Consider the following 16,889-nt stretch of genomic DNA (forward strand, 5'->3'; position numbering starts at 1 on the left):
CATCGCTCGTACCATGTTAGAACCTATCTTCATTCCCATATTTCTAAATACCTTGCAGCTTACAATGTTGCCGTCATTGAAAGTCGCAACAGCATCATACACACCAAAGTGAAGTGTTTCTATTCTAACAAATACAGTCTTGGGGATTCTCGACCATATAACACTATTTACACTTTCATTGGGGTTTTGAGTTTTTCCGTGAATACACTTTTTCAACAGTTCAGGTGCTGCTAAGTCTCTGAAAATACGTTAGCCACAACACATACTTTATCTCACATCACTAAAATGTACCTGATGAACACGGACGTTAATAATAACACCATTTGACAGCAGTTTAACAGCGCCACTGTGGGTCACGCCCATGTAGAACACATTTCAAGAAAAATTTAAAAATAGTTGTAGTCTTCGGAATTTAATAAATTATATATGTATTAAAAGGTAATAGTCTGCAGATTCAGAAAACGCAAAAAAGTAAAAATTGAACTTTTCATGATTTTGAGCCTTTCCGGAGCCCCTTAACTGACTTTTAACGCAGACTGGCTCATGGAGCTAGACGCATGGGACGTTGCGTTTCGAAAATCGTTAGGGAATTCAATACCCTGAGGTCCACAGTGTCAAGAGTGTGGTGAGAACACCACGTTTCAGACATTACCTCTCTCCACGGACAACGCAGTGGCCGTCGGCTTTCACTTAACGATCGAGAGCATCGGCGTTTGCGTATAGTAGTCAGTCAAGCAACACGACGTGAAATAATCGTCGAAATCAAAGTGGGACGTGCGGCGAACGTCTCCGTTAGGACAGAGCGACGAAATTTGGCGTTACTGGGCTACGGCAGCAGACGACCGCCGCGAACGCCACTGCTGACAGCTCGACATCGCCTGCCGCACCTCTCCTGGGCCTCGGTTGACCCACAGACGACTGGAAAACCGTGGCCTGGTCAGACGAGTCCCAATTTCAGTTGGTAAGAGCTGACGGTAGGGTTCCAGTGTGGCGCAGACCTCACGAAGCCACGGATCCACCTTGTCAAGGAAGGACTGTGCAGCCTGGCAGTGGCTCCATAACGATGTGGGCTGTGCTCGCATGGTCCAGCTGAAAATGGTTATGGTCGGCTATTGGAGACAATTGGTAGCAGTCCAAGGACTTCATGTTTCCAAACAACGATGTCAAGGCACTGGGCCGCAACTGTTCACGACTGTTTTGAAGGACATTCTGGACAGTTCGAGAGAATGATTTGGTCACCCAGGCCGCCCGACATGAATCTTATTGAACATTTGAGGGACACAATCTAGAGGTCAGTGCGTGCAGTACATCCTGCGCGGGCAACATTTTCGCAGCTATGGACGGCAGTAGAGGCAGCGTGGGTCCATATCTCTACAGGGGACTTCCAACGACTTTTTCAGTCCATGTTACGTCGAGTTGCTACACTAACCCGGGCCAAAGGAGGACCGACGCAGTCATTCACGATTTTTATCACTTCAGTGTAGGTGGGTCATTTACGGTGCCACTAAGAGGATGACTCTCATGAAAAAAACCAATCTCTTCCCTTGCTGATATGTCTGTGTCGGTAATTCGAACAAAACACCTCTGTTCATTGCCGATTTAGACCAACTTGTGACTTCCTCGAAGTATTTTTTGAGCTGATCTTAAAATTGTTTCCCTACCACCATCCAATGGTCCTGCATCCAGATAACACATCTGTGGGTCCGTAAATTGATATCGTAACTGAAATTTGGCTATTTAGTTTTTTGGTTTGTTAAATATTTGTGCAGTTGTCCAGTGTTTACTGTCCTAGGATTTGTAATTTTGCTTCACGTATGAATTCGTGAGCAGCAATATTATTACTAATATAACTGACTACAATTCTTTTCTAAGAGACTCGATGACACACACTCTGGGGCCTGCGTGGGAAACACAGCACAAAAAAATCTCAAGTTTACACTTGTCGTGAGCTCTGTGAGGAAGTCTTCAAGTCTTGAGTTACTTTCTCTGAGAAATCTGCACTTGGAATCGAAGAAGAAACTGCAGCAGATAATCAGTGACTTCCAAACTTAAGTCTCATCCCAAGGTCCAGTGTTCCGAAACTCCCTGCCAGTCGGCAGTTGAGCAAAGGAAGATCTCCATATACAGGGTGGTCCATTGATCGTGACCGGGCCAAATATCTCACGAAATAAGCATCAAACGAGAAAGCTACAAAGAACGAAACTCGTCTAGCTTGAAGGGGAAAACCAGATGGCGCTATGATTGGCCCGCTAGATGGCGCTGCCATAGGTCAAACGGATATCAACTGCGTTTTTTAAAAAATAGGAACCCCCATTTTTATTACATATACGTGTAGTACTTAAATATGAATGTTTTAGTTAGACCACTTTTTTCGCTTTGTGATAGGTGGCGCTGTAATAGTCACAAACGTATAAGTACGTGGTATCACGTAACATTCCGCCAGTGCGGACGGTATGTGTTTCGTGATACATTACCCGTGTTAAAATGGACCGTTTACCAATTGCGGAAAAGGTCGATATCGTGTTGATGTATGGCTATTGTGATCAAAATGCCCAACGGGCGTGTGCTATGTATGCTGCTCGGTATCCTGGACGTCATCATCCAAGTGTCCGGACCGTTCGCCGGATAGTTACGTTATTTAAGGAAACAGGAAGTGTTCAGCCACATGTGAAACGTCAGCCACGACCTGCAACAAATGATGATGCCCAAGTAGGTGTTTTAGCTGCTATCGCGGCTAATCCGCACATCAGTAGCAGACTAATTGCGCGAGAATCGGGAATCTCAAAAACGTCGGTGTTGAGAATGCTACATCAACATCGATTGCACCCGTACCATATTTCTATGCACCAGGAATTGCATGGCGACGAATTTGAACGTCGTGTACAGTTCTGCCACTGGGCACAAGAGAAATTAGGGGACGATGACAGATTTTTTGCACGCGTTCAATTTAGTGACGAAGCGTCATTCACCAATAGCGGTAACGTAAACCGGCATGATATGCTTTTAGTGATGAAGCGTCATTCACCAACAGCGGTAACGAAACCTGCATAATATGCACTATTGGGCAACGGAAAATCAACGATGGCTGCGACAAGTGGAACATCAGCGACCTTGGCGGGTTAATGTATGGTGCGGCATCATGGGAGGAAAGATAATTGGCCCCCATTTTATTGATGGCAAACTGAATGGTGCAATGTGTGCTGATTTCCTACGTAATGTTCTACCGATGTTTCTACAAGATGTTTCACTGCATGACAGAATGGCGATGTACTTCCAACATGATGGATGTCCGGCACATAGCTTGCATGCGGTTGAAGCAGTATTGCATAGCATATTTCATGACAGATGGATCGGTCGTCGAAGCACCATACCATGGCCCGCACGTTCAGCGGATCTGACATCCCCGGATTTCTTTCTGTCGGAAAGTTGAAGGATATTTGCTACCGTGATCCACCGACAACGCCTGAAAACATGCGTCAGCGCATTGTCAATGCATGTGCGAACATTATGAAAGGCGAACTACTAGCTGTTGAGAGGAATGTCGTTACACGTATTGCCAAATGCATTGGGGTTGACGGACATCATTTTGAGCATTTATTGCATTAATGTGGTATTTACAGGTAATCACGCTGTAACAGCATGCGTTCTCAGAAATGATAGGTTCACAAAGGTACATGTATCACATTGGAACAACCGAAATAAAATGTTCAAACTTACCTACGTTCTGTTTTTTAATTTAAAAAACCTTCCTGTTACCAACTGTTCGTCTAAAATTGCGAGCCATATGTTTGTGACTATTACAGGGCTATCTATCACAAAGCGAAAAAAGTGGTCCAACTAAAATATTCATATTTCTTTACGTACTACACGAATATGTAATAAGAAATGGGGGTTCCTATATAAAAAAAACGCAATGGATGTCCGTTTGACCTACGGCAGCGCCACCTAGCGGGCCAACCATAGCGCCATCTGGTTTTCCCCTTCAAGCTAGACGAGTTTCGTTCTTTGTAGTTTTTTGTTTGACGCTTATTTCGTGAGATATTTGGCCTGGTCACGATCAATAGACCACCCTGTATATTGACCAACTACATTACGCATTGCAGAGTTCCAAATGTCACCTACGAAAATAATAGTTATGGGCGTAGTTACAGCTATGAAATTGTATTATCGTTGTTGCGGGAAGTATTGGAGGAAGCTTCGTGTTATATCTCCTTTTTCCTTGATCAACTGGCTTTAGTTTCTCGAAACGAGGAAGCCGAAGTCAGCCAGGCTACTATGGATGAGCCGAGTCTTCACCACTTCTTTGCACTTCTAATGAGTGGGACACCGAACTGAATACATACTGTGGCGGCTCACAAGACGGTCCTGCCTCGTACCGATACCATAATATGTGCAATTAAAAGGTAAACCTGAAAATTGTAAAATTATACTGTAGCTATAAAACTATTCAATCTATCGTTTTGGTAACTCGTATTCTCGTCTTCCAGACTTCGCAATAATTGTTTGCATCGCACGAGATACGGATGTCCCACTCACGTGGAGTATGACACGGACGTTGGCTACCACAGTGAGCTAGCCAAATGCGGAGGCTGGCTCCGCTGTTTCACTTTTAACTGGTCGATCAAGCATGACTTCCAGAATAATCGTCGTTTATGGAAGGCACTCACAGTCCCCTAAATCGGCAGCATGCAGTCATATTTAAATACGAGTTAACATGACGACCTGAAAATTGTGTTGGTTCACGTTATTACGATGAACCGTTCAAGTGAGCCCTCTAACATGCAACTGTCAAATAGACAGAAAGTGAGTACGATTTTTTGTTTAGGCCACAAGCAGATAAACCAGAGGGGATCATTTACACGAGAGAGGGATCACAATTACGAACGACAGGAACGCTGTCGCTTTTCAGTCAGACCACAGTCGTGTAGAACGTGATAACTTGTAAGTTACTCTGCAGCCTAACTTGGGACGAACAAGATTTACAGTCGACTGAATTTTTAAGAAGATGGTGCAACACCAAAGCCAGCACATACTGTCCAGCGTATGCAAACTGCATCACGTGGGCTAAACAGGCGACAGTGCATTTGAAATCATGGTACTGTTTTCTTTTTCATATTTTTCAACCTGCAAGTTTTCGTTGCCGGAAGGGAATTTCGCGATGACGATGTTGCCAAATAAGCTGTCACTATCTCGTTGTGCTTATAATCAGCACAGTTCTTACAGCTCTTAGTTGCGAATACGTAACATAAGATGTCTATCTGATATTTGTGTGTAAAAAAAATGACAATTCAGCTGAAACACAGTCTAAGGTGTGTAATGCTTACAATAAAGTGTTTGTTGTATAAACTGACACCCCTTTTCCTTGCTGGAATTTATGTTTATTTTTGTTCCGTACGCCCTACGCGTTTCGCCTTCAGTGAATTTAATCTTACAGGTTTGTTTTTATGTGCGACACTTATAGATTAGAAAACAGTTCACAGCATAATTTTTACATTAGTAAATTACTACTTACAGTCATTCATTTTTCCAGCCAAAATCTTCTTTTCCTCTTATTTGACCTTAGGTTGGAAATCACATTAACGTATGACCAGATGAGAGGAACTGCAAGGTTAAATTCCCTGAAGATGCCGTAATACAAAAGGTGAAAAGAGTCTGGAACATGAATATGGATTCCAGCAAGAAAAAGGCGTTTCAGTTCATGAAACGAATGTATTCCACTTTATTGTGGATGGATAATGGCCACAACGACAAACTTGTAATAAAGTGTTTGATTCAAGAACATTTTGTGGTCTTTTTATCTATCAGCGGCGACCCTTTGTATAATGAAGTATCATAACTCATGAGGTATATTTCTTCTAATGAGCAAACTGGTAAAATAGAGGAAATCCGGTCATATGGAGAAGGCTGCAAACAATTCTTCCTTCCGGCGCACCATACACAGATTCAACAGGAGAGGAGGAGGTAGAGGGGAGGCCGTGGTGGTATTGGTATGTAGGTGTACCTTCCATCGTCAACCCTTTGTTCCTTGCGGAACAGAGATGTGCCCGTAGAAAACTCTACTAATGAGGAGGTTTAGGTTACCAAGTGTGACTCCTTCAGTCAAACTTGTTTTACACAGTAGGCGTTTCTGGATATTATATGGTAGTTTCCAGTAGTAAGGTATTTGGTGCATTTGTGGGGAGAATAGAGCTCCAGAAGACTGCAGGATACATCTGATTCCTTTGGCACTTTCTTATACACGCCGTGGATTTGACGGAAAGGTACCAAAAAGACATATTCAGTTATGCCATCTAAAATGTAAATGAACAATATAGCAGTAATCAACTCGAACATTCAAAATAGTACACCATTGTCTTTCTGCTCAACGACCCGGATTTGGGACGACCTACAGTTTAAAGGCGACTTTATCCCGATGCCTAGTTTGATAAATTTACATAAGCAAATAAGTTCCGGAAACGAAGAATACGAAAAATGCCAGAAATAATCATAGACGGCGGTAGTCGAGTTCTGAACCGGCGGATCTGTAGATTGGGACTTACTCAAACAGACGTAGTGTCATGTCAGCGGAAGAGTTTGAATACTTTTGTATTGATTTATATCCCCAATGTGAACAACTAGGACCATGTATGCTGACACACGCACCAGAAACCAATGAAATTGCCGAGATCTCTATTCAGGACTAACACCGAAGATATTTGATGCAATTCCATTCCACAGAACAGTAAAAAGTACAAGCTTGCGGAATGTATTGCAGCACTGCCATCTGCAGCGACAGTAGGACAGGGCTGATAACGCCACTGCCTGCGTTTCGAACAACCACACGCACACACACACACTCAAACGCAACTCTGACACACATGACCGCTGTCTCTGGCTACCGAGGCCAGACTGCCAGAAACAGTGGTCATGTGTGTGTGTGAATAGTGTAGTGTGTGTATGCGACCTTATTAGGTTTTTTCTGCTATTGTAAACTGGAGTGTTTGTGTGCAGGATTGGTGAAAGGAGAAGAGTGTTTGCTGTGGAATCCTGCTGCAGTTAGTGAACAGGACTGCACCGACCAAATTTCGGAGGGTGTTAACGGAATTTTCTGAGTATTTTGGTATAAGAGATCTATGGTCTCAAGTTGGTCGTTAAATAGTATTTGCCTTAGTACCCGTATTACACCGAAAATATCTGCGGGAATGTCGACGGTATGCGCTGTGTGTCTAATTCGAAAACAAGCTTGTTCGATGTTGACAACAGTGAGTCTCACTTTACTCCTTGCCCTCAAACTTGCATTAAGTAGGCCCTATTGCGCGGTTCTGCTGTGGTTTGTTTTTCTGACAATACTAGTTGTATGTTGACAGTGATACACAACAGTATAGATGGGCTTACAGATAAAGAATTGAACGATGTACACCTCGTGTAAGTGCTGCATAATTCTCCCTATGCAGTTCTCAGCAACTTCTGTTTCTTTCAATGTAGCCACGTCACATGTCCTTGAATTCCCACCTTTCTGAAGTTTCTTCATTTATAATATGCAGTTCACATGCAATAAATGCAAGTTGGACTCCATACAAGTCCCTTGAAAAGTTTTGCAGGTCTAAATCTGGTTCGGAAATCTCTGTGTCACCATTGTACACTACTGGCCATTAAAATTGCTACACCAAGAAGAAATGCAGATGATAAACGGATATTCATTGGACAAATATATTATACTAGAACTGACATGTGAGTATATTTTCACGCAATTTGGGTGCATAGATCCTGAGGAATCAATACCCAGGACAACCACCTCTGGCCCTAATAACGGCCTTGATGCGCCTGGGCATTGAGTCAAACAGAGCTTGGATGGCGTGTACAGGTACAGCTGCCCATGCAGCTTCAACACGATACCACAGTTCATCAAGAGTAGTGGCTGGCGTATTGTGACGAGCCAGTTGCTCTGCCACCATTGACCAGACGTTTTCAATTGCTGGGAGATCTGGAGAATGTGCTGGTCAGGGCAGCAGTCGGACATTTTCTGTATCCTCAAAGGCCCGTACAGGACATGCGGTCGTGCATTATCTTGCTGAAATGTAGGGTTTCACAGGTATTGAACGAAGGGTAGAGCCAAGGGGCGTAACACATCTGAAATGTAACGTCCACTGTTCAAAGTGCCGTCAATGCGAACAAGAGGTGACCGAGACGTGTAACCAATGGCACCCCATACCATCACATTGGGTGATACGTCAGTAAGGCGATGACAAATACACGCTTCCAATGTGCGCTCACCGCGATGTCGCCAAACACGGATGTGACCATCATGATGCTGTAAACAGAACCTGGATTCATCCGAAAAAATGACGTTTTGTCATTCGTGCACCCAGGTTCGTCGTTGAGTAGACCATCGCAGGCGCTCCTGTCTGTGATGCAGCGTCAAGGGTAACCGCAGCCACGGTCTCCGTGCTGATAGTCCATGCTGCTGGAAACGTCGTCGAACTGTTCGCAGATGGTTGTTGTCTTGTAAACGTCCCCATCTGTTGACACAGGGATCGAGACGTGGCTGCACGATCCGTTACAGCCATGCGGATTAGATGCCTGTCATCTCGAATGCTAGTGATACGAGGCCGTTGGGATCCAGCACGGCGTTCCGTATCACCCTCCTGAACCCACTGATTCCATATTCTGCTAACAGTCATTGGATGTCGACCAACGCGAGCAGCAATGTCGCGATACGATAAACCGCAATCGCGATAGGCCAGAATCCGACTTTTATCAAAGTCGGAAACGTGACGGTACGCATTTCTCCTCCTTACACGAGGCATCACAACATCGTTTCACCAGGCAACGCCGGTCAACTGCTGTTTGTGAATGAGAGTCGGTTGGAAACTTTCCTCATGTCAGCACGTTGTAGGTGTCGCCACCAGCGCCAACCTTTTGTGAATGCTTTGAAAAGCTAATCATTTGCATATCAGAGCATCTTCTTCCTGTCGGTTAAATTTCGCGTGTGTGACACGTCATCTTCGTGGTGTAGCAATTTTAATGGCCAGTAGTGTATAATCTCTCTGAAGCCTTCCAGTGTCTTAAGGTCTCTTCCACGTACACAACCTTCCTTTCCTGTTCTTAAATCAAGTGTTTGTTCTGCCATGTTCATATGTAGGATTTCTGCTGCAGTCTTCAACAACGGCTCGTGTCGTAATACGTGCCCAACCATTCTAGATCTTCGCCTCACTTTGTTCTTTATTAAGCGTTTCGTCTCTCTGACTCGTCTTCGTTGATCAACCCATCTAATCTTAAACTGTCACCTGTAACACCACACATCGAAGCTGACTAATCGTTTCCTTTCTGACTCCTCAAATGTCGATCCTTCGCACTCTTGCAGAAACGTGCTTCAAAAATACTGTTTAATTAATCTTTTTCTTGTCTTAAGATTTATAGTTTTGAATGTTAGCAGCCCGTTCGTCTCTATATAATGCACTTCTGCTTTGTGTACTGCATGCCACTTTGGCTTTGTTGCATCTTTTTTCCTTTTCTATTCTACTTCACCGACAGCAAAATTCGCCGACGTCTTCTGTAGTTTCTTGTCGAAGGTTAATTGACAAATCACGCCGAGGAAACCTGAGATATGACGACTCTTGTCCAAATTTAACATTTAGCCCTCCGGCTTGGCTGTGTGCAGCGCACACCGTTACCTTACCTTTCTCGTTGTTTTTCGTGGATGTTATGATTTTGAGTTAGCTCACGTTCCATTTCATGCAAGAACCGGGTCAATTCCTGTTCACCTTCGGCAACCACAGTTACGTCCGGAGTTAACATTACAGCGTTGGTTATCAGTGCGTGACTCTTCTTTACTTCCCCAACTGCTCCTTCTGCATACAAACCAAACATCAGTGATTCCAGTGAGGAACCTTACCTTACACTTATCATGGTTTTAGCTTGTATCACCCAGTCGATGCTGATTCTAGTCTGCCTCTCATTGCATTTTCCTTTAGGGTATTAGTCAGAATAGCCACTAATACATCTGCATATACACTCTGCAAATCATACTAAAGTGCCTGGCAGACGGTTCGTCGAACCACCTTTACAATAATTCCCTATTATTCTATCCTCGAAGAGTGCACGGAGAAGGACACCTATATATTTCCATGCGAGCTCTGAATTCATTTTATTATGATGACAGTTTCTCCCTGTGTACGCCGGTGTCAACAAAATATTCTCGTATTCGGAGGAAAAAGTTTGTGATTGACATTTCGTGAGAAGATCCCGCCGCAACGAGAAACACCTTTTTTTTAATGATGTCCACCCCAAATCTAGTATCATGTCCGTGACACTTTCTCCTTTATTTCTAAATAGCACAAAATGTTCTGCTCATCTTTGAACTTTCTAGATGTACAAGCAGCATATATTTAGCTTCAAGTTTTGGCAGCAAGATCTCCTGTGATCAACTTAAGGGATCATTAAATTATTTTCAACTACGGCCTGTAAGGCAACGTTACTGGGGCGTCAAATACGAGAAATATTCATAAATTAACAATCGACCAGTAAAAAAGAGAAAAAACTAGGTAATTTTTAAAAATGAAATAGGGTAAACACGGGATGGATGGTCGTAATATTTTCAAAGCCTGTTTCACAGCGTAATACACAAGATCAGCCTGAAACTTTCAATAAATTGCCTTTTCAATTCATAAGAAACAATTGTCGACTTTTTAGATTTCCTATTAACTGCAAATTCTTAAGAAATATGTAACCCTTGGCCATCTTACCGGAATATTAGGTTAGATAGTCAGACACGTAAGGGATAGATGGCCTTCGGACTAAACACTTTACATTCAGAGAGAAAATTATAAAAAACTTTTAATACTTTAAACAAGTTTCAGTGAATCTCTTGATGTAAAAAATATTTCATAAAGATAGGAATTATAGGTAAAGTACAACTTACACAGAACCTCATTTGTAAAAAGCATTTTACAATTCTTGAAATGTTTAACATTTTTATTAATTCTTTGGAACATAACTAGTTTTATACGGAAAATAATGAGAAATCATCTCAATTATCCAGTTAGTTGAATCTAGAACCAAGTCTAATGTGTTATTTACTTTATTAATAGCATTTTTAAGGTCTTCTTCTTTCCATAATCCCCTAGAAGAGACGACCTTTCGAATGTACTGATTTGGCATCTGTAAAAAAGTAACGCTGTTATAAAAATATATTGTATATCACGTTTATGAGATGGCCTTCTAATCTCGATGGTGTATGGCCGTTCCTTCCGATCAGCCGGGAGGGACGGCTATAGCGCGTCATCAGACATAGCGTATTTTCGTTAAAGGTTTTTTGTGTTGCCATACTTGCCTGAAGGTGAGTTTTATACTTCGAAACACGTTGTTTTAGTAAATACTTAGCGACCTGCCCAGGCTTCGCACGTAACTTATGGCTGAGCGAGTTGTCTGATGCAGTGGTAGTAAATTATACACACAAAACTGCCTAATGAATCAGTCTGTTAGGGAAAAACTGCATGAAATTTTCTGCAGTAGTACCTGAGATTGGCCTTCACATACAGAGAGGAAAACGTGGCTTTACATACAGAGTAAAATATGTGTAGATGTATAATTCCAGCAATAGTAACTTTGCGTGGCTCAGTGACCTTTCAACTGGACACTATTTCAGTGAGTTGCTTGTCCCTAATCTACCCCAGTTACTCATTTTGGGGGAAGCGGACCTGCAGTTTAACGTTGAATTCGCATCAAGTGTCATTTCTACCGAATCTCACATCAAATGACTCTGAGCACTGTGGGACTTAACTTCTGAGGTCATCAGTCCCCTAGAACTTAGAACTACTTAAACCTGACTAACCTAAGGACATCACACACATCCATGCCCGAGGCAGGATTCGAACCTGCGACCGTAGCGGTCGTGCGGTTCCAGACCGTAGCGCCTAGAACCGCTCGGCCAACCTGGTCGGCCAATTTCACATCACTGAGAGGAAAATGCATTCCCTATTCATTAACACTATACAGATAAATCTATACAGATAAATCCGTTCATACAGAGAGGAAAACGTGGCTTCACATACAGAGGAAAATATGTGTAGATGTATAATTCCAGTAATAGTAATTTTGCGTAGCTCAGTGACCTTTCAACTGGACGCTACTTCAGCGAGTTGCGTGTCCCTAATCTACCCCAGTTATCCGTTTGGGGGAAGCGGACCTGCAGTTTAACGTTGACATTGCATCAAGGGTCATTTCTGGCGAATTTATCATTGAGAGAAAAGTGCATCCCCTACACACGACCTAAACATTAACACTATACAGATAAATCTATTCTAAGCAGCTTAATATGTGACACGTCCTGCATCGCAAGTCGCTTAGGATGTTGGCGGTTTTTCGTGCAAGCCTTCCTGTAGCAGTAGCTTGCACAGGCTTGTCGCCGCAGTCGGGATGGGTTACGGACGTATAGAAGATTCCAAAGAGTTCTGCCACTCACAGCTAGAGGCTATGACGTCATTTTCACAGCAGCAGGTGACTTGAACTGATCATAGATTAGCCAGTCTGCACGAAATATTTATAACTTACATTCACAACCCTTCCTCGTGAATCAGTCTACCCGTTAATGAAAACTGTATCAGAAGCCCTACTGCAGATCATAAGACTGACCATACAGACTGATACCGCGGCGGGGGACTTTAGATATTTGTAAACAGAATACAAAAAATAGGTATAAGTAAATCAATAAAAGTTAGTGAGCAGAATAATATCCCAGTCACAATAGAAGATAATGTTGTTTAATCCACTACCGGTTTCTATCTTGTGCCCATCTTCTGGCTGTTTACATTCAATTACATGTTTCATTGCTCAGCGTTGGAGATCACTGTTTCAATAAAAAGCAAATAAGTGATTAAGAGTAAGTAGATCCAACTGAAGCAATTGGAAGTTGGTACATGGTATGTGTTGTTAAGTATTGCAGTGCTTACATACAGTTGGAGAGTCCACGTCTTTTCCACAATACATTCAACACATTTTTCACAAAAAATATCTCAGTTTTTTACACATTATCTCTTTGTTATACAGCATGGTAAATATTGGTACTTCCATATTAAGTCTTTGGTACAATAGATGTTAATAACTTAGGGAGCACATGCACTCACAACATCTAACGTGCTTGTGTAGGAAAACAGAGATTGTGGGAAAAAAAACCTTAGATTTAAGAGTTCAAAGATGTTACAAAAATGGTTCAAATGGCTCCAAGCACAATGGGACTTAACATCTGAGGTCATCATCCCCTAGACTTAGAATCACACACATCCATGCCCGAGGCAGGATTCGAACCTGCGACCGTAGCAGCCGCGTAGTTCCGGACTGAAGCGCCTAGAACTGCTCGACCAAAGCGGCCGGCTAAAGATGTTACACAGACAGAAATATAACAGATATTAGAGATTATGAAAATGAATTTGATACGTGATTATAGAACCACAGTATCATTTATAATATGTAGAATGATGTCGCCTTCTTCGTTGAGTGGTCAGAGCGTCTGACTGCAATGCAGTGGACGTCGGTTCGATTCCTGGCCGGATCGGAGATTCGTTGCGGTGAGCTCATCATCATTTCATCATCACAGGCACGCAAGTCGCTCAGTGTGGCATCAACTGAAAAGACTTGCAACTCGGTTAAAGAACTTCCCCAGAAGGGGACTCCCGGCCATCATTGCCATATCATCAACTAATGTTTTTCTAGAGTAGTTGCTGGCAAATTATATAATGTTGTAATCATTGTCATTTTAACTAGTTATGAGTGGGAATTGAGCAACAGTTCCAGTTTCTTAAAATTTCATTAAAGGTTTGTAAAAAATCACTGGTTTACCAGGTCTGCTTTTTGGCACATGGATGTTTGCAAATACCTCATTTACTGTGACCCTGGCTGTTTGTCTTGCTGCAGCGAACGATGTGCTGTTGTAGGTTACACTTCGCAGCTGCTGTTTTAGTTTACTGCTACTGCTGAAGGGTGTTTGAGCACCACTGTTATGAAAAAAGTTAGCAACTCGGGGTGAAATTTTCCCTACGATGGGGATGCGAGCAAATGTGTATACTTGTGGTTTTGAATCTGATTTAGGTGGTGTGCCTTGTTTCTTTTTTGATTTTGTTGTTAGGTTTATCAATTATATCGGGGCTCTACCCATCCACCAAAATTATTACACTACTGGCCATTAAAATTGCTACACCAAGAAGAAATGCAGATGATAAAAGGGTATTCATTGGACAAAAATATTATACTTGAACTGACGTGTGATTACATTTTCACGCAATTTTGTTACTTAGATCCTGAGAAATCAGTACTCAGAACAACCACCTCTGGCGGTAATAACGGCCTTGATACGCCGGGGCATTGAGTCAAACAGAGCTTGAATGGCGTGTACAGGTACAGTTGCCCATGCAGCTTCAATACGATACCATATTCCATCAGGAGTAGTGACTGGCGTATTGTGACGAGCCAGTTGCTCGGCCACCATTGACCAGACGTTTTCAGTTGGTGAGAGATCTGGGAGAATGTGCTGGCCAGGGCAGCAGTCGAACATTTTCTTTGTCCAGAAAGGCCCGTACAGGACCAGCAACATGCGGTCGTGCATAATCCTGTTGAAATGTAGGGTTTCGCAGGGATCGAATGAAGGGTAGAGCCACGGGTAGTAACACATCTGAAATGTAACGTCCACTGTTCAAAGTGCCGTCAATGCGAACAAGATGTGACCGAGACGTGTAACCAATGGCACCCCATACAATTACGCCGGGTAATACGCCAGTATGGCGACGACGAATACACGCTTCCGATGTGCATTCACCGCGATGTCGCCAAACACGGATGCGACCATCATGATGCTGCCAGCATCATGATGGATTCATCCGAAAAAATGACGTTTTGCCATTCGTGCAAGCAGGTTCCTCGTTGAGTACACCATCGCTGGCGCTCCTGTCTGTGATGCAGCATCAAGGGTAACCGGAACCATGGTCTCCGAACTGGTAGTCCATGCTGCTGCAAAAGTCGTCGAACTGTTCGTGCAGACGGTTGTTGTCTTGCAAACGTCCCCATATGTTGACTCAGGGATCGAGACGTGGCTGCACGATCCGTTAGAGCCATGCGGATGTGATGCCTGTCATCTCGACTGCTAGTGATACGAGGCCGTCAGGATCCAGCACGGCTTTCCGTATTACCTTCCTGAACCCACCGATTCCATATTCTGCTAACAGTCATTGAATCTCGAGCAACGCGAGCAGCAATGACGCGATACGGTAAACCGCAATCGCCATAGGCTACAATCCGACCTTGATCAAAGTCTGAAACGTGATGGTACCCATTTCTCCTCCTTACACGAGGCATCACAACAACGATTCACCAGGCAACGCCAGTTAACTGCTGTTTGTGTATGAGAAATCGGTTGGAAACTTTGCTCATGTCAGCACGTTGTAAGTGTCGCCACCGGCGCCAACCTTTTGTGAATGCTCTGAAAAGCTAATCATTTGCTTATCACAGCATCTTCTTCCTGTCGGTTAAATTTCGCGTATGTGGCACGTCATCTTCGTGGTGTAGCAATTTTAATGGCCAGTAGTGTAGTAGCGATATCTGTAAAACTTTGTTCTAATTTTTGAAAAAAGAGACAGCATTGGTCGTATATTTTTCTATTGCAAATATACGACCAATGCTGTCTCTTTTTTCAAGTATACCTGTTACCTGGTCGTAGTGCACAATACAACATGGAGTCGCCAATCAATTTGTTCTAATCGTTTGTCTAGTGTGGTTTGAAGGTGTTCCTTCTCGCAATGAGAGCTCAGCTGTAGAGCTGAAGCACTGAGCAGGTGGCTGGTTTTTGTTGCCAGGGTGACGTGCTGACGGCCATCGAGGTGCTGGCGTGCGGCAGCTTCGGCCACCAGCAGCCGCCGCCGCAGCACCAGCAGCACCAGCAGCAGGCGCACCAGCTGGACGAGCCGCTGGCCAAGTCGGCCTTCTCTCCGCTGGCGCCGCCCCCGCAGCCGCGCTACAGCCCCCAGCCGCAGCCGCCGCCCCCGCAGCTGCAGCCGCCGCAGCAGCAGCAGCAGCAGACGCCCCAGCGGCGCTTCCTGGCGGCGCCGTACGCCGGCACGGGCTACCTGCCCACCGTCATCCGGCCCCCGCCCGACTACCCGCTGCCGCTGCTGGCGCCGCCCCACGACCTGTACGCCGGGCTCCCGGGGGCGGCTGCAGCTGCCGCCGCCGCAGCCGCCGCCGCCGCCGCCGACAAGGCCGCCGCCGGGTCGCCCAACTCCGCCTCCGGCTCCGACAAGACGTCCTACTCGGAGTGAGCCCACACTGGTCGCACCTTGACCACTGACCAGCACTCTGTCGTCGCACAGGGTCGAGCTGCGAGCGCAGACGAGGCTGCGAGGAAGGGGCGCGCAGTGTCTCCCGAGTCACGTTTCTCTCCAGCTACGTTTCGATGCTAAACTTCACTGACATCTTCTGCAGGTTGTTTTCGATACAGTCCCAGTCTTCGAGGTTATGAACATCATCCAGGTACCTCAAGATACGTTAGTGAGAGGTCTGTGAAACGAAGTTCGTTTTATGCTGTGGAGTTGATCAAGCAGGGAAAAAAGAAACGACAAATTTGGTAAAACTTTCTCAGTTCTCTTCAATAACGAGAAATTCGTATGCTAGTACGCCTTCAGTTCGGATCTTTGGCTTCTATCTCTACGTCATTTGAGTGCAACTTTACTTAATACTAAGTGCTATTCTGTTGTCACAGAGGAATCAGTGCTGCAAGAGCTACGTCAAATTTTTATAAACTATGATGACCCAACTGTATGTTTCGGTAGTACTATCGCCAAGTCCACCATTTCGCCCTCCTCAACTATCTCGACTGGAAAAGATGTTGGCCTATTGGACAGAAAACAGCTCCAGCGCCGTAAGGG

The 16,889-nt window shown here is 44.2% G+C and overlaps 1 protein-coding gene across 1 annotated transcript in view; it reads left to right on the plus strand.

Annotated features, from left to right (window-relative positions):
- The window catches only part of LOC126191173 (uncharacterized), a 63,970-nt gene extending 47,687 nt beyond the window's left edge, over positions 1–16,283 (plus strand). The window contains exon 4 of the mRNA XM_049931950.1: positions 15,822–16,283. Within this exon, the coding sequence (XP_049787907.1) occupies positions 15,822–16,283 (462 nt within the window). The remainder of the gene's footprint in view (positions 1–15,821) is intronic.
- The last annotated feature ends 606 nt before the right edge of the window (positions 16,284–16,889 follow it).

This window comes from Schistocerca cancellata, chromosome 6, assembly GCF_023864275.1.
Source record: "Schistocerca cancellata isolate TAMUIC-IGC-003103 chromosome 6, iqSchCanc2.1, whole genome shotgun sequence".
Lineage (NCBI taxonomy): Eukaryota > Metazoa > Arthropoda > Insecta > Orthoptera > Acrididae > Schistocerca > Schistocerca cancellata.